Source organism: Hippocampus bargibanti, linkage group LG01, assembly GCF_051943395.1.
Source record: "Hippocampus bargibanti isolate YZ-2025 linkage group LG01, ASM5194339v1, whole genome shotgun sequence".
Classification (NCBI taxonomy): Eukaryota; Metazoa; Chordata; class Actinopteri; order Syngnathiformes; family Syngnathidae; genus Hippocampus; species Hippocampus bargibanti.
This window is the reverse complement of record NC_142734.1, coordinates 37307798-37327430: the sequence shown is the minus strand read 5'-3', so window position 1 is coordinate 37327430 and position 19633 is coordinate 37307798. Positions and strand designations below refer to the sequence as shown.

The window sequence follows — 19633 nt, the reverse complement described above, 5'->3', positions numbered from 1 at the left end:
ATTGACGGAAAAATCATTTGAATGGATCAAAACGAGCCTTTTTTCTACAGAATTTTGGGTTTTTTTTGCAATAAAATGGAAATTTAACTTTGTTGTGTAACACAAACAAAGCTGCCCTATTATGATGATTAACTGTGAGACTCGCCTGCAGTCCTCGTGGCAGTCATGCGACATATTGCAGCACAATCATGGAGAGAGAGAGAGAGAGAGAGAGAGAGAGAGAGAGAGAGAGAGAGAGAGAGAGAGAGAGAGAGAGAGAGAGAGAGAGAGAGAGAGAGAGAGAGAGAGAGAGAGAGAGAGAGAGAGAGAGAGAGACGGGTGGGAGGGGTGATTGCCCCAACCCCCCTCCATCTCGATTAGCATCACTTTCTCAGCAGCCTGTGGAAGATGAGACTGCATGTGTCCGCCGCGACCCATTGCAGCAGAGACGACTATATAAACACAAGTTAATTGCTTTTGAAATGTCAGATTTTTTTTGTGGGGGGTGCACTGGTGAGCATTCAACCAGGTGATGCAGATAGCATGTTCGATCAGAGATTAAAAAAAAAAAAAAAAGTGCCTTTTCAAGACATTTGATCTCAACTGAATTCATTGCAATTAAATTGTTTGTTTCTTACTTGTAGTTCTAAAGTGAAAGAGTTAAAGTAAAAGAAAAAAATACATCTTCCTATTAGCCATTGGCGGGACGTGGATTTCATGGCTAGGCCTTCAGTAGTGCTATGTGTGAATCAATCCAGACTGAAAAAAAGTGTGGTGTCCACTCGAGTGGACCATTGGCCAGGAAATAACTGAGCGACCTTTCTCAATGATGTCCATTTTTTCTTGAAATGCCTGTGATTCAGATATTTTTAGGCCAGAAGAGAAGGCTTTTCAGGCCCTGACGCCCCGCCACTGTTATTAGCACATATTTGAAAAAGAAAAAAAGAAAAGAAAAGAAAACAGCAGTTGTAATGGTCCTTTCAATGATCGTGACTGTTGCATAGAAAATGCGGACATAATCGTCACATTGATGAACTATGAACTATGTATGTATAACTTTAGATTCCTTGCGTTTACCCTTTGACAAGAAGTGCACACAGAGAATATCCATCTAGGACAAATAAATAGCACCTTTTGGTCCTGTCTGCAATCAGCACAACAATGTCGGTAGTTGTGAAACGACTTTTGGGGAATCGCACTGTTGGGATGTCGCTAGCGCAGCGGTGGTGCCATGAGTGTTATTTTGAGCAAGACACAATTACCCCAAATTGCTAGCCGTGTGCTTAAGTAGCACCCCGCTGCTATGTGTGCTACTAACGCTGCGTGTGGTCGCTGTGTCCGCAGATGTCGGCTGTGCATGTTCATGACAAATAATCTTGTGTCATAAGTGAAAAAGAAAAATGTCCTATTTGTTTACTGCTAACTGAACTACAGCGCTTGGTGGAAACGAAAGTTGCGACTCATAAGATTGTCATGGGTTTAGGGTCATACCCCGAAAGTTGAAGAACATGGACAAAAAAAAAATAGTTTGGAAGTAGACTCCGTGATTCGAGTGATGACAGCGATCGTTGTGAGTTGTGTGTAATTAAACAATATTGTTTCCACTGCTAAACCAGGTGGCATTATTATTATTATTCCAAACGCCCTGGAGGAAAGAAAGGATTAGCACAGTGATTGGAGGTTTTCCGAATTCCATGCCTGAAGCCAGAAGTGAACCTTCAGTGCACACTACCGATGGCAGTCGAGAGGCTCATCAGCTGCAATAACGGTTTTGGAATAAACAGTCGGACAAAAGACAGCGGACGCAAACAAGGTCATTTTGAAATAGTAACATAGAGCATTCAGAAAGATATAAATGAATCAAGTTAGAAGTATGTGATGTAAATTGTAAGTAATAATGTCCAAGTCAACAGTCCAAGCCAAACGTAACTATTAAGTGTTTAATATTAAACATTAGCTTACTGGTGTCTTGCAATCCATATCGTCATTTGGCATAGGTTCGTGTATGTTGCTTCACATGTTCACTAATCTAACTACAGTGATCTCAATAAGGACCATTTTAATGATAAAATAGAAATAGTGCCATTTAATTAGAATTGGGTGATAGAAAGTGCACGTAAAGTGCATTTAAATAATGATGTTGTCTGTGCAAATGTGTCGAACAATAACCTTTAAAGCAATCAGTTGGCTGACAGCGGCTGGCCGGGCGTCGACGGGTTGAGGATCAGCTCAAGTGCTGACAAGTGCACGATGAATGCGTCGGGTACGAGCTGCGACTGTCAATATCCTCGGGTGAATAGGAGGTAGTATGATTAACATTTTAAAGTCAGACACGAGGTGTGAAAGAGGCATAAAAGACCATATTTGTGTCTGACAAGGTTCAATTTACAAATGTGCATCCCGTTACCAAAAGAGTCACTTTCTTCAGAGACGTCTTCGTCCTTTGTATTCATTTTTATCACATTAATAAAAGATCAACCAAGTCACACTATGACCTCAGCTATCGGAAGTGAGTGTCCGACGGACGAGAACAAAATGTTAGTGTCGTGCAAGCACTGTAACAGATTTGGTGGACTCCATTTCATTGGGTTAATACATGCAGCAGCTCGCAGCTACAGTGTTTAGACTGATGTGTGAGTGTCAGCATTTTTTTTTCATGTTGTCCAAATACTTTTAGTTGTCTGTATCCATCTTGATACAAGCTGTGCGAGTTCTTCTCCGAGCTGGAGGAGGTACTCTCTGGAGCCCAGTTCATCCTTCCGGATTCCGAGTTAGCTTATATATCATGTTTTCCACACAGTGTCGACTGAATCATTCATCTGGCAGCTGCCAAGACTTGCAAACATCCCGGCAACGACATCTTCAAGAGCGCGTGTGCTGATTTTGGGAAATCAGTTATAGATAGTGATAGTTGCGTGTAAAAGAAAAACTACATTAAAAATAAGAATAATAGTCATATTATCATAATCTTCCTCCACGAACCAGGAAGTGGCCAATTTACACCAAGCTATAGGCAGATTAAAAAAAAAAAACACTAATTATTCCACCACTCTTATTTGGAGTTTTGTTCACAAGGTCTGCTCTCTAACCAGTAATCGTTTGTGATTTTAGCACCTCATTATTGAAAGCAATTAACATCGATATTACAACTGCAATGCGCACCAGTCAGACGTTGCATTTGAGCTCTGTGAGTAATGCAGCCCTTCAACTGTGCAAATCAAACTTTGTTCGACAAACAATTTGGACATCGTGCAGACTCGTGGTGCCGTGGTTGGATATGCACTGAGAGCTAAACAAGCTGCAGGGGGCGGCAACCGTGATACGACATTTATTTTGCCATCTTCCCTTTGGCATAAGAAACTTCTGAAATTCCCCTTACTCATCACGATGGGAGCTTTGCTGCTTTCAATTTTGTCATCTCCCATTAAGAGAGCAAGCTGCGTGGTCTGCCTTTTGCTTTTGTCCTTGCAAAATCCAGTTGAAGCGTGTACGTATCTTTGTCGCCTTCCTTTCCTTATTCCCCCACACATAAGCAATGGCGAAGGCAAGCTATGGACAAGGACTTGTAATGATGTTTAAAAAAAGGCCTCGGGCATGCACTGCCATGGCCATTAGAAAAATAAGCATAGTCCCACCAGAGTAAACCAGCATAGATCGAGCACGAACAAAATCAAAGCTTTTTCCCTGGATGAGGTGAGAATAAGAAGTCTTCTTCGTCGTGTCTCTGTCTGATGGTAAAGCTTGGAAATTCACTTTATTACCGTTGTGACTTCTTAATATCATGGGATTGTCTGCTTTCAGCTCATTTTGTCAGTACAACGTAGCTTGATGACCAATGAAGAACTGTTTTGTGGGACCGTGTTTTTAACTCATTCACTGTCATACCTAAATACGTCAGGGATTGACCTCTTCCAGGGATTATTATTTATTTGGATTTCACAAGCCAAATTTGTACTCTCAATGCCCTATTTTGTGCAAAGTAGCCTAAAACGCAGTCCTGATGTACATATTGGTGGAGTTTTCTTTCTTGTGGTATGTTAACAAACGGGCACATGAAGAAAGTGTCGTTTGCGCCATTGTGGTTTCAAACACAGTCGATATGTTTCTCAGGCAATGGAAGTACAGTATATCCTCTCAGGAGCGACGCTCAGTCTACATGGCGGAAACATAATGGACTCACTGAACTGGAACTCCCTTTGGGGATGACGCAACATTGGCCGCTGTGAAGTCGGGACTTAAGGAGACCCCCCCACACACACACACCCGAACCGTATGGTCTCATCATTTTGGGGCAACTCGGCTTGACATATTTGCGGTTTCAAGACAAAGCATCTAAACTACAAAGTCCTCAAAGCAAAGATGTTTCAAGTACACTCACACACAGAAGGTTCCAAACAAGCCAGCGTCGGCCATCATAATTAACCTCTCTGGATGGAGACATCACTGAAGTTAATCCTTCTGGAAGAGGAATCTGAGCAACCATGGCTTTCCGTCTTGAAAGGATTAGAAGTGATTAGACAGCAGGCAGGCAAGATCATTCTCTCCGGGGTCCCGATTAGAGAAATATAAAGTCTTCCGTGAAACAAAAAGGCAAGATGCTGCTGAGACAGGCCATGAAACCTGGCAACCTTAGAGGGCACGGCGACAGCAGGTGTCCAACTACTCATGTTACTTTCCAGAGGCTACAACGAACACTGCACTCTAGAAAATGGCAACCTTCAATATTTCTGTCTAACTGGCCGGGGGGGACTTCTATGACTTTAACTATACAGATGAGAGTTTGCCCTGAAACCGTGTTAACTTACTTTATATATTATACTGTACATTGCAATTCCACACTTCAAGTGCGAGTGTGTGTGTGTGTGTGTATAGGTGCGTGCGTGTTTGTGTGCCTGCGTGTGTGAGATAATTCACATCACGTAAAACACTCAGGGTGCAAGAACAAGCCTATGTTTGAAACAAAGCACCGACGGTGTACTTGTGTGCTCCTATTCACTTGCCATGATGCGCAGTCGATTGAAATTTACAGTCCAGTGCACACGCTACCCGGCTACTGAGTCACAAACATTCCAGCCAGTCACTGTGAAGTTATTGCGCATGCTCTCTTGAATTGGTCTACTTGAATTTAAACAAAAACATACATCAATACAAGCTCCATATTTTTTAAGGCATTTAAATTGGAGGGATGAATGTATTTTTCATAACAACTAATGAATTTTAGGTTGTCACTAGTGGCTGTTTGCATTTCATTTGTAAGTAAACAAGTATTCATTCACCCGCTGACACTGGCAAAACACTAAGGTTATGTTCAGCATGCGGCTGGGAGAAAGTTTACGGGGCATGACTGACAATGTAAGTGAACCTGCAAAGTTGTCTAGAGTAACAATTGCATTCACACTTGCATTTAATTGAATACAATTAAATGCAAGACGGTCGTGGCGATAGCAGTAATGCGGCCAAAAAGAGTGTTTATTTATTGTGATCTTTAGTAGACGTCACCATGAAATGAGTGGATCGAAGATTATTTCCTCATAACGCCAAAATATTTCTGTCTCCTCCTTCCTTGCTACTCTGACGATGAGATGGTCTTTGTTTGTGTGAAGCAAATGGAGTTGCCTAGTGTATAAAATGTCGCAGCAGTAGAGGGCATTGCATCCTCATACAACGATTTATTACATTCTCAAATGTATCACGGAAGACATTTTCAGTCTTTTGGGAGGGTTTTGTGGTAATCAGCAGCCTTGAATGTATCCAGAATGAACTGGTCCTCTCCAGGGAGTCCAATGGTAACATTCGTCTTTCTAATGAATGGCACGTCAAGATCCTCCGACACTCTCAGGCTCAATCAAAGCATCTTGCAGCTGATGGCCTGAGGCGAAAATATGAATGTTCTGTTCAGGGGGAGAGTGGACTCATGCTCGTCAGTGAGAATACAAATAAGAATCTACTCAGGTATTCACGGGAGGAGATTTAAGATAGACCTCCCAAAATCCTCTCATGGATCGTGGAACGAGCTTCGGAGAGATAGAGAAGTAGCCTGAGCAGTAAAATAATGTGCAGCAATTTTTTTTTTCTGGGAAACTCATACTCTCTTCTGCTGCCTCCTTAACGGCAGATTGATAGATCTATTTTTTTTTTTTTTCATTCCAAACAAATATCCATCACAGATAATCATGGTTGAATCAAGTTATATTTTGAAAGGCTTCCGGAGAAGACAAACACTGAGAAGTGGAAGAAACACTTATTCTCAAGCAATCATCCACGTCGTCGCCTTGCAACGACGTTGAAGTGAGTTGAGTAGTTTCATGTCATGCCATCTCATTGCATCAATAGGCAATTATAAACCCTTTCGGTGGGTGTTGATTGCTTGTGGAATTTCCCCTTTTGCTGCAGAGGAACACTCCACTTGCCTTTTTAATTTTACACCTGATTGGAGGCGGGTACTCGGAGACCCAACAAGCCATTAAAAACTGTATTTCCGGTCTTATCTCCCCGACATACTCAATGTCAACAACCATAGATAATATTGGTTGGCTGAAATATCCACTGAACTATGGACTGTGCGGATTACAACATCAAATATCGATTGCATTCTGATAACACACATACATCCTCACCAAAATGGAATGGCTTTTGACTGACAATGAGACTTGCTCCGGTTTTGTTCGCCCGAACACTGTGATTCAATTTCAATGTACTGCATGGGAAGGTGGTGCGGACATGTGGTGGGGCCGAGGTGTACGTTACAGTGAAGTAATGATGCTTTGAACAGTTCGATAAATCACTTAGCAACACTTCTTATTTGTCTTCATCACAAACTGGCAGATGGGAAAGTATTAGCGCCCGCGCTCGGCCACCGCCATCGATGACAGGTGATTCGTTACGACTCCGTCGGCTGAACTGCCGCCTGTTCGCAATTACACGCTTGGCTGAAAATGTGCTCGTCAAAGAGCGGGGCAATGATGTCGCGGGAGATGAGTTACAGGCTGCGAAACGTATTTACATATTGCGATTTCCATATGTGACCCCCACAGGTCACCACTGATAACATGTCAATTAGTGCGACACTACTGACAACGTGACACTTTTTGTAGGGGATAGCATTCTTGGCTGCTAACACACAGGAAGACACTAATGAGAAACTACAAATCGACAACATATTTAAATGCAGGTGAACACGATCATGGAGAGAGGACAAGGCTTTTATCCCCTCTGGAATCCTTGATTAAACGATGCCCAAACGGCTTATCAAATTCAATGCAATTGTCGAAGCCCTACCTTCTCACTTAAACAAATTGAGTGTGTCAATTTCTACATCTTTTTTGTTCATGGATTTCTTCTATTCTTTTTGGCTGTCTTTTTATGGTGGCAATTTATCATCACTTTTTATACTTCACTTTTTATTACAAAAAGACCTTCGAACATAAATTGCAAAGTACCTTTTATCTTTGGTTGTTTTTCTTTTCTACGACTTTCGATGATATGTTGTTTTTAAGTATACGTGTTAAAAATGGAATGAGTGGATGATTAATATGCGGATGACATTCATAATGGCCCCCTGAGGGAAACCATAACAATGTTGTGGACCTGGGTGAAAAGGAGTTCATCACCGCTGATTAAGAAAAGTCATGTGGAGACCTTCAGGCATCCTGGGATTAGCCGTCGTATGTGCTAAAACCGCCCACATAGTAAATGAAGGTTTCATGAAGGTGCCGATGGATTAGACGAGTGGTTCCTAACCTTTGTTCCATGGGACCCCGGGGCCTCGGCGAATCGGTCTCGGGGGTTCCACAGATCTGCTGCCACGGAGGTTAAGATACGCCCGACTCCATTAGCCTCAATTCGTTACAACATGGCCGTTTGGCCATTACTGGCTGCTTCATTTTCTGTATGAAATGTGTTTATTTTTTCACTTTTTGACAAATATGTTTTTTGTGTCTTAAATGAGTTACTATTTTATATTTTATGGATTTAATGTTCTTATGTCATTTGTGTTTGAACTTTGTGGCTTGAAAAATAATTTGTACATGGTGCAATGAACAGCCTCTGCTGTTTGTCTGCTTCGCTGTCGTCATTATTATTTACCAAGTAAACTCTGCCAGGGCACTAATTATGATTAAGCAATTTTTCTTTGCTTAGACAGTTTGTAACAGAAAATGTATCTTGCATGGGGAAGAAAAATGGGATATGCTAATTGAATTATCTGCAACTTGTGTTGAATAATGTATCAAGGCTCCCCGTATAGGTGAGCATGCAAAATGTGATCATTTATACTTGGTGCCTTCCTATTGTAATAATTCATAATTGTTGTCTTATTTTTTTTTAATAATAATAACACTAGTTGAGGATTGGAATGATGAGGATTGGATGAGCCTTTAGTTGCTTTAGAGGTCCTGCTCTCACCAATCAAAATGATAAACAGTTTAATGAACTGCTCGCTGCTCGTGAAGAAGACACCCAGTTGCAAAGATGATGTTCTTCTGCAGACCTGGCACATTTGTCATTTTACTCAAGAATTACAAGCCTTTCAGATACATATTATGAAACCTACAGAACAGAAATGAAGCATTTGAAAAGAATCACGTACACAACTACATTAAGTCAAACGTAAAGTTAAGGGCAAAATCTATTAACTATAAGTAACAACCATAATTTGTGTCTCCAGTCAAAATATTGAGGCGTTTTTAAAAATGTATTTCCAAAGTTACGTGATATTGTTGACTGCAAGCTGCATACAACATATAGCTGGACTGCAAATTCCGTCTTTAAAGATGCCAGGCTTCAGTGTCTTACCTGACATGCTGGGGTCCACAATAGTCTAGAGCTAAGGCATGGCCTGTTTTTAGGTAAATATTTCTCTCTCTAGTGTCCATTAAAGTACATTGATTAGGCTGACGCAACATTCTTGACACACCCATCCTTTTTTGTTGTTTGGATGCTGTTATTTTAAGAAATTAGATGAAAATAAAAGGCATCATACCGCGTAAATTGAAAATACGTATTAGAATCTAGTTTATACACATACACCAGCAGTATCATCTTTGTTTGTATTTTAATCTTTGCTGCTCGGGTCAGCTCCTCGTTCTGCTCTTTCTGCTCCGGTGATGCACAGTGGGACGGAAAAGTCATCTCACGCTTTGTTGTGTTGACTAGTCATTTGCTCTCAGCTGTGCACAATTCAAGCCTGAGGAATCTTCAGTCCATTAAAAACAAGCAAGGTCAGAACCAGTGTGCGGTCCACTATGATGTCTTGGCTCATGCATTGCAGTTTTTCTCACACTCGGATCATTCCAGCAGCAAAACATTACAACAACAAAAAGGATAAAGACTGAGGTTTTACCGAGATAATTGTGGTATACTTTTGTGTAATGAGGTACAATATAGAAGAAGACAAAATCAATATAATTCTTGTTTGGGTCGCTGATCTCTTAATAAACAAACAAAACACTATTTCACAAATTTGAGAACAACCCCTTGCGTTTTTATTCGATCTTTTCATCCCTCTACGGCCGAAGACAATAGTTTTGAGAATGACACACATATGTGTACGTTTTCACAGTTAACTGCCTACTTTTTCACGTGTGCTCCAGAGAGTTTACAACAGTGATCGGATTGATTGAAAAAATTGCCAAATGGTTTTCAGCCACGATCATGAGCTAAATTGAGCTTAAAAGAGAGATGTTCAATTGCTGTCAGAGTGCCCTATAAAGGCTAGCAAAGATCAGGGCTGTCTCAGAAAGTGTCTCAGAAACCCCTGGCCTGACACAGGACCGCTGGCCGCCAGCAGTTAATCATCTTGGTCAAATTCAGGCGTGGTGTTGCATCTTAGGCACAGTTTGCGCAGAGTGGAGATCACGCTCCGCTTCAGATTGTCACAGTACAAATGGGCACTCATGATTCCCTCAGTGAACTGTTGCTCCCAAGTGGTGGCAGCACTCAGGCAGCCCCAGACCGCGACTCTCCTACGCTCGGATGTAGCCGAGGCGCACTCGTCTCTGTACTCCTCACGCATCCCGCGTGACAACTTCCGGACCAAATAAGCTTATCTTGGTTCCATCAGACCAAAAGACACGGACGGCTCCAGTAGTCCGTGTCAGATTGTGTCATCTTGAGAAGAGATTTCCTTCTGGGATGACAGCCTTGGAGACCAATTGCAAGCAGCGCGCGACATGTGATCTGAGCATCAACAGGCTGATCCCGCGCTCCTTCCAGCAGCAACGATGGCGCCGCTAATCGATGCCTTTTCCAAAGACGACCTCGGAGAATGATGTTGAGCACGCGCGCTTTGGTAAGTCGTGGAGAGGCGTGTTCAAAGTGGAACCCAAGTGCTCTCGGTTCACACCTGAAATCTTATAAAAAGTCACATTACACCTGCTGTGAAATCTCTCCACTGCGAGACGAATAAAGGTACATCCAATCCAATCCAAAGAAGAATTACAAAATGGGTTCCATTTGGACATTTCATCTGAGGGGTGTAATTACTTTTATGATGGAAAAAATAATGATGACTATTCAACCGCTTAACACGTCCGCCTCACAGCGCAGAGGTACAGGGTTCGATTCCGGCTTGGGCCTTTTGTGTGGAGTGTGAATGCTCTCCTTGTGAGTGCGAAGGTGTGACCTGCAATTGGCTGGTAACCTGTCCAACACGGCCACCACTCTGGTGAGAAAATGGATACATGGATGTATAAAGATGACGAATTGGATTGATATTGAAATCATGACAAGTAAAATTCAACTCTTGCGAAACTTCTCGTCAGGTCACTAGACCGGAAATGACGGCGAAAAAAATATCTGACAACAATAAGAGTGATGTGATACTATTTGTTCAGTCACGAGTGAAGATTTTTATTCAAAGCTTGGTATGGAATAGTTATTCGTGGCGAGTGATCTTATCCTCAAGAGGAGAGAACAAATCTTCACCTTCCGGACAACCCAGTCACGTCTGAATGTTAAAGACAACCGCGAGAGGAACCCGAGAGTATTCAAGGAGAGGGCAAGGCATGAAAATGTGTCATGCTGTTAACACGAGCGCTTATCTGGTATTCAAACCGCTATTGGCCTTTTATCTTAAGGACATTCTTGTTCACGGGAATAAAAATATGCCCCGGCATCCCATAAGAGCCACCTGACCTCTCATACATACCTAAGAAAAAGATAAAGATAAGAAGATGTATATCAACAATGAAAATAAAATTACAATTACTGTCATTTACAAGGATAGTTTGTATGTATATGATGCAAAAAAAAAAATTATTCGAAGCACAGGAACATCTACAGTAGCCAATCGGAATCTGAAAGCCTTTAATCGTCCCACAATGGGGACATTTGCAATCTACAGCAGCAAAATTGAAAGGGGGGGAGTGAAAAAAGTAAAATAAAGTATTCTATGCATAATAGAAATGTTTCATAAAAAGAACTGCATATAGTGCAAGAATAAAAATACAGTCTAAAAAGCATATTCTTTCATTTGAGACACATTAGTGAAAATTCAAACGAATGGACGTACTGCGTGAATGCCAGTTTGTCCGTATTCACGGCGACCACTGAGGTCTCTGCTTTTCAAGGCAGCAGATCTCCAATGAGGGAAAATGCTGCTTTCTAATCATAACCTCACCCTTTATTCCATTTTGAGTTTGTTTGTCATTTAGAGTGGTGCAGAGTGTTGAATGACGGCTGATGCAAATGGTCCTGCCTAATAAAGCTCAAGGGGGGGAATAAATAAATGTGATCAAAAATAAGGCCGCTCAATTCAAGGCCACACTGCTGATAATGGAAGGGGATTTTTTAATGAGCTTGGCTGTTTGTGTACGTGTGCCATTCAGCTCGGCAGCCTCTTCGCCCGCTGATTCATGAGCTCCGCAAGCTTAATTTAAGGATTTGTAGACTTCGCTGCTCTCCTCTGCACATATCAATATTTCTAGATTAGCGCTTGATGTGCTTTTGCAAGCGGCGGCGTGTGGGCGTGGTCAGGTCACGTGACAGCCTAAGTACAATCACCACTGAACAAATTGGTCAATAAATAGGATATCTTCTTTCCTCTTAGCCACATTGGGAAAAGGGGAGAGCCCTTGGCAGAGGGCTAATGTCTAATTAGTCATTTTCTTCGATTAAAGTCAAACGAGCAACTTGAGGAAGAGCTTAGCTGTGACACTGACGTCGATTGTCTATAGAAATGGAAGACACTCAAGTGTGAATGTCAACACGCCAGTACCTCAATGACCTCAAACGCAGGGCTGTTGTGTTTATGATGCTACTCGCGCTATCCCAAACATTCTAGATCATTTTTTTACAGCCACTTTCAAAAACAACATTGTTCTTTGCCCCGGGATGTCATTATCGTCTTTGAGAGGTTGTAGATGAGTACAAATTGGGTTCTAAACGGATAAAGAAGGACAATTGATTTACAATCCACGTGTTTATTCCGGTTCAAATCGGGAAGTTTTGGAGGTCGCACAGTATTTCTGTCTCGTGCAACTTCTGAATGGGACTTCAGCTGCCATGACGACGGAGGTCAGAGTCAGGGCATGTGGCCACTCGTTATTGCCAACTGAACAACTTGTTACTATATTTAGCGACTTCGCCAGACCCCTCAAGTGTCTTTTATTCTTTTTTTTTTTCTTCTAAGTGATGAGCGACAAATTCAGGAACAATTTGTCTCTCTTTTTTGTTGGCTACTGTTAATTCTGAGACTCCTTCCCAAAGCAGGTGACATTCCTTTCCATGTCAAGATGCAAAATTGAGGGTGCTTGTATGACGCCACCGCTGGCTATTTTAACCCTACACTGTGCTAGTTGGCCAATCAGGAGAGGTGAAACTCGGGGCTCTTTTGTTCGAGACAAAGTACTTACGCTTGGGGGTTAAAACTCACATCTCTTGCATTTCGTGCAGTTTCAAGCCTCCTTTAAGCCCATAACACAGTGAGCAGCAAAAGAGTTGTGACTGTTTTCATTATATATATTTATGAGTGTTGGCCAGCCATGAAAAGAGGACCCTTTCTCATTTGCCAAATTGTCAGGACATGACTTTCAAAGTCATTAAAAAAAACACATCTCCATTAAATACGCATTTACAGAAACAGCTAACAAAACGTGTCATTGGTTTATCATTTTATAGACGCAACAACATTTTTTTTAAACGGCCCTTCAAGATGTTCAGGTCTATATTTTGTGCACGTTGATATCTCATGACGACTTGGCCAATCAAGATGCGGTCCAAAGAAAACCGGACAGAACTGGACCGGACCGAACCGTGTCAAAACGTGAACACGAATCTCAGGAGGGACATTTCAATGGTAAAGAAGAGCTCACGATTCAAATGAGGTTTGACATTCCGGTGGGCTTCAGGCCCTGCAATAATGAGACTAATCGGCAGCTCCCAAACACGTGAGCCGTTGCTAAATGAGCTCCAAGACGCGCGTTGGCCAACGGTGGCCGTCGGCAAGTCAAAAGAATCAAGCTGAACCACAAAGACGAATGGGAAGTGTAATAAATCGAGGTTACGGCGCTGTCACAGAACCCCAAAAAGTGGAATTACAACCGTAGTTTTGATACGTCTCTTGGCTTACGTGACGGTGTCGAAAGGTGGGAATTAGAAAGCGCTGCATTTTACCGTCCAGTATTATCATATGGGATACAACAAGTACATGCTAATATCCAATAAATAACACGGGGCTATGAACAAAACATAAATAGGTCACATACGGCGCCACACAAAGGATAGATAGAAATTGTAATGTCTCTCTCCACTCACAGCCATGCCTGCATGGTGCGTTTTTTTCCACACTGTCAAGAATTCTCCATTGTACTATACTCACTTTTACCCATAAATGCAAAGCCAAACATAGCTCATTAAACATAGCTGAAGATGTCAATAAAACATTGCATGCATTTGACAAATCCGCATCATTTCTGATTGTTAATGATCCCACTTACTTTGGCCAGACTTGATTCTGTGAAATGACATGAATATTGGCAATTCATGCCTTTGATTTGTTCAAAGTGAACCACATGAAAAACTGGCCCCGACGGTTGTCCTTTGTTTCATTCGTGCTCTTCGTCTAATTGCATTCATTGTGGCCTGAAGCTTCAAATCAGAAACATGAGCTAAGGCGCAGATGTTTGTTCAAGAGAAATAGGAACAAAACTCACTCAGGATAAGAACAACAAAACCACATATAAAATTATAAAAGAAGAGATTAATCTATCCAGAGAATACAATCCAGTTATGATACCCCCTGAACCACACACACACAGCAGAATTTAAACTTCCAAACTAGTCTCCCTTCATAAGTGTCTGCAGTGCATACAATAGGCCGATAAATGGGTTGACGGTCCGCGTAATGCAACATATATTTGAGGTGACGTCTGCTGCCAGCCCAAAGAATCTACCGCAGCATCACCACAAGTATCTCATCCTGAAGATCCATGTGGCAGAAATGCTTTACATCAGCGGGAAGGCATCATGTACAGCAGCAGCAGCAGCAGGGTGTAGTGCACGGCGGTAACGTACGATAAAACTCCCGCGCTGAGATGCTTGATGCAGGATGACAGCACAGACAAACGGGAACAGCAAAGACAACCGCACATTAAAGCAGTAAAGCATCTTAGATCGCACCTGCTGACGACAATTCATTTTCCGATTTCACACCCCGACCACAAAGGCAACACCTGTTACACTTTGGGATTTCAGATGACGACCGCACGATGATTTCATTGACTTGACTGTCTCGTTATTTTCATCTGAATGAGAATAGTCATGACATACTAACTTCTTTCTAAGGTTTACGCGTAGAGTAGCAGCACGGTGACATTCAACGTCGTAGCCTACAGTGCGTGCCCTTATTATGATCATGGGTGAGGTCCAGCCTTCCACAGCTGGCTTTGGAATTGACGCCAGATAAAACCAATCTCGGAATGCAACACGTAAATGCAAAGTTGAAAGGAAACCCGATACTTCCAAAGAGAATTGAAAACAAATTGAAGTGAGAGGATCAAACATTGCTTTTCCGCAACTGCACGGCACTTTCAGAACAAAGTGGGCGGAAGACGAGACCACTGAAACGCAACAGAGTGCCTCACTCATGGGCGCATGTCAGCGTCAGGATGGGTGATGTTCCTTACCTTGGTCCGCGCGCTTGGCGCCGTGGCCGGACAACAGGAAGAGGAAGTCCTGGCACGCGTCCTGCTCCAACAGCGTGCTGTTGCGCAGGCAGAGGTCGACAACGAGGGTCACGGCTCTCTGACACACCATGTCATACTCCGCTCGCTTCCAACTCATGCTGCTCCCAGCTGCATCGTCAGCCGTGGAGTGCGCTCATCGCAGGGCGCCCACGCGTGAGCGCGCGCGCGCGCGCGCATGCATTTCCACGCGCACGCACACACACTCTAGTGTACCATAAAAAAAAGATGAAGGCAATTAGTTTGTCTGCGTGCTTGTTTATTTTGGGAGTTAAAAGTACTCACTTTATGTAAGTGGTAGTATCGTACACATATTTGTGAAAATAACTCCTTGACTAAAATAAAAGTTCAGATTTGGTCTTTTTTTCTGTCTATTAGATACAATAACTGTTTTGATGACTTGGCAAAATGAGGAAAAAAAAGATCAGTTCAAAACAATGTGGACTAACTTGTTGCTAATGCAAACCGACTAATAAACAACTGACAATCAGCCTTGCAATTTTTGAACATTTAACCCTTTGGGTTTTCAAGTCAGCACCAGACTCGTTCACAATAAATCATTGGAGCACCAATATTAAAGTACGTATCAAAATCAGAATTGGTCTTGTTCCCATCTGTTGAGTCGTTTAAGGGGAAGCCAAGCCTTGCCTGACATTACCCGAGCACTCGGCCACTCTGATATCATTTTCAGCGGCAGCAAGTTACAATATGCCCCCAAAGATGGACACCAAACTGCTGGCTTTTGCTGCTGAAGATTTATTCCGCAAAAGCTCATTCACCACCAGACGTGCAAAAATATGTCCACTGCAGTGCCAGGGTTTTTGTCATTGTCACTCAAATTCCAGGACCCTCAGAATATTGCCGTTTAGGACGACATAAACATTCAATGCGTCGTAAGAAAGACCCTTTTCTTTCATCACAAAAAGAGTTAATTCCTAAATGATATGTGTCTGGAGTTGTGCGAGCTAAAATGAGGGTGAGTTACAAAATACAATGCAATCCATACATATTGTTTATGTGTAACGGAGTTGTACACTTAGGTTATTAAATTATGAAGGAAGTGACGCAACGGCGCACAGTGTGGCACTATGTCCCGCCCATAGTTTCCAGAACAATCTCGAGGAGATTCAGGGTGAGTCGCAATTTTCTGTTGGTCTTGATTAACGCGCATTTTCATGAAAATATCTTATTTTGTTTCCCCTTTTTTACTGTCTAGTGTTATCTAATTAGTTCCCTTATTCATTCGAGTCCAGATTACTTTTTGTGTCATTATTTACTTCACGTTTTGTCGAGTGGAACTTAGGAATATGCGCTTTTCTATCGCAGTTAATCACAAGACGAAACCCATGCGACTTCACCCATCCCTTCTGCCATACTGTGTTGCAGGTAATAATTGTTTCATTTTGTTTTTATTGAACAATATTTAGTTTCTTGTGTCGTGTCTCATTTGCCCGTGAGTGTCCGTGGCTGGTTGAACTGTGCGCCAGCCATTACAAGCGCACCGCGTGTTCTGCCGAGTCTCCGCCCATGATGCGTTCAGGGACATCTTGTAAATAACAGTGAACTTGTGTTGTATTCTCTTTTTCTGTAAATAACCACTATACGATCACACGTTGTTAATTCTGTTTTGTTATCTACAATGTTTTGCATTTGAGAACAATCTCGAGGAGATTCAGGTTAATCACAAGACGAAACCCATGCGACTTCACCCATCCCTTCTGCCATACTGTGTTGCAGAAATAAAAGAAATAAAAAGACACATCCACGCGTCCCGTCTTCATTAATACAGCAGCATCGTGGAGATGAAGACAGTCACTGTTGTGAAACCCGTCACATTGGTGCCGTGACCCGTCGATCACAAGTGACTCTCCACTTCGGACCGGGACCGCGATGCTGCACAGTGTCTTCATCCCATCACTCGGTGGACGGTGTGTCGACCCCGTTCTTTAAATTGTGTGTTTATTGTCTGAGCTGCTGTTTTGCAATTGTTGTGCTTTTTTTTTTCCTGTAAGTTTTTTTTGTGAAGTTTGAGAATGAGCTCCTTCCAAGAGACATTTAGCACACCTTTTAATAAGTGTATTGGTAGAGGTAGAGGCATCCCGACCATGTTACAGGTGTGGAGTCCCATTCAGAGTGATGTAGTAGAGGGGAATGGGCAGGTTCTAGCTGAGGCCACTTATGTTAGTGGGGACAGAGTTCCTTCCCAGACCCAGTGTAGTACATCTCAGACGAGCGCACAGACTCCTGACACACCAGTGACAGATCCCTTACCCCAGTCACCTGACGTAGTTGGTCAGATGAGTGACATAATTAGACACATTGGCCAGCAGCTGGCAGACAGCATTGTTGCACATCTCAGCCCAACACATAACGTCCCCATGCATAACACCTCATTCCCACATGACACGCCCATTGACACAACAACACAAAGTCTTGACTCATCACAAGTTCTGATACTACCGCACAGGAAAGTTCGCGAACCCCCGACTTTCAAGGGTGACCACACTGATCAAATGAATGTAGATGAGTGGGAAGACCTAATGAGGAACTACATAAGGAGAGCAAAAGTAGCTCCTGAGCATCAGGCAGAGGAAATCCTCATGAACATCAGCGGTAGAGCTAAAGATGTTGTCAAGGTTAGCACAAGAAACAGTGGAGTTGATGTAACCCGGAACCCTACCAATACCTACTCAATGGAGTCCAAGGGGTCGTGAATGAGACTGTACAGGATGCTTTCCGTTTCACCACCAACTGTCAGGCTGTCCACATGGCTGGTGATCATGATGGAGAAGTTTCCCAGGGAGAAGCTCCTGATCAGTCTTCTGGAAGTGCAATTGATGCGCAGGAGGTGTCTGCAGTTTTAGACGTCCATCAGACTGGCGGGACCTCTCGACTCCCTGGAGCAACCCCATTGTCACTACAGCTACCTGAAGAAGACCCTTCCATTGTCATTCCCCATAGTCAGTTACGTGACCTGCAGCACCAAGATTCAACAGTCAGCCGAGTCATGTTCTATGTGCAGCGACATATGAGACCTACCAAACATGAAAGAGCAGCTGAGACGAGCTGTGTTCTTTTGTTGCTGAGGCACTGGAAGAAGCTGAAAGTTCGTGACGGGACTCTTTACAGAGTAAGGAAAGATCGCCACATGAACAGAAGAGTCTTTCAGTTCGTCATACCTGGGTCTCTGAAACACCAAGTCCTACATGGTGTGCATGACGCGGCTGGTCATCAGGGCTGTTCTCGGACACTCTCCTTGGCTAGTGAACGGTTCTTTTGGACAGGGATGGAGAAAGACATTACAAAACATGTAAGGCAGTGCCAGAGGTGCATCTTGGGTAAGACCCCCGAGCCAGACGCCCGGGCACCCCTGGAGAACATCCGCACTTCGGCTCCAATGGAACTGGTATGCATTGATTTTTGGACAGCAGAGTCTGGCGACAAGAAAACCACCCTATTCCTTCACACTTCTGAAAGAAGAATTCCTATGATTGACTTCCTTGTACATCCTTGCCCGATAACCTTGTCTATTTTGCCTGTTGGTCTTTCTGTTGTCTTCCGTGTGTATGTTGCCTCACTTCTGCATAATTTAAGGGGGGTGTATGTAACGGAGTTGTACACTTAGGTTATTAAATTATGAAGGAAGTGACGCAACGGCGCACAGTGTGGCACTATGTCCCGCCCATAGTTTCCAGAACAATCTCGAGGAGATTCAGGGTGAGTCGCAATTTTCTGTTGGTCTTGATTAACGCGCATTTTCATGAAAATATCTTATTTTGTTTCCCCTTTTTTACTGTCTAGTGTTATCTAATTAGTTCCCTTATTCATTCGAGTCCAGATTACTTTTTGTGTCATTATTTACTTCACGTTTTGTCGAGTGGAACTTAGGAATATGCGCTTTTCTATCGCAGTTAATCACAAGACGAAACCCATGCGACTTCACCCATCCCTTCTGCCATACTGTGTTGCAGGTAATAATTGTTTCATTTTGTTTTTATTGAACAATATTTAGTTTCTTGTGTCGTGTCTCATTTGCCCGTGAGTGTCCGTGGCTGGTTGAACTGTGCGCCAGCCATTACAAGCGCACCGCGTGTTCTGCCGAGTCTCCGCCCATGATGCGTTCAGGGACATCTTGTAAATAACAGTGAACTTGTGTTGTATTCTCTTTTTCTGTAAATAACCACTATACGATCACACGTTGTTAATTCTGTTTTGTTATCTACAATGTTTTGCATTTGAGAACAATCTCGAGGAGATTCAGGTTAATCACAAGACGAAACCCATGCGACTTCACCCATCCCTTCTGCCATACTGTGTTGCAGAAATAAAAGAAATAAAAAGACACATCCACGCGTCCCGTCTTCATTAATACAGCAGCATCGTGGAGATGAAGACAGTCACTGTTGTGAAACCCGTCACATATGTATATAGCGCTTTAACATCAGCTGACGCAATAACAAAGCGCTAACATGGAA

At 42.8% G+C, this 19633-nt stretch overlaps 1 protein-coding gene across 1 annotated transcript in view; it reads right to left on the bottom strand.

Annotated features, from left to right (window-relative positions):
- syt6a (synaptotagmin VIa) overlaps positions 1 to 15288 on the bottom strand; it is a 36032-nt gene extending 20744 nt beyond the window's left edge. Inside the window, exon 1 of the mRNA XM_089015198.1 lies at positions 15102 to 15288. Coding sequence (XP_088871324.1) covers positions 15102 to 15258 — 157 coding nt within the window. The 5' untranslated portion in view covers positions 15259 to 15288. The remainder of the gene's footprint in view (positions 1 to 15101) is intronic.
- Positions 15289 to 19633: the final 4345 nt, after the last annotated feature.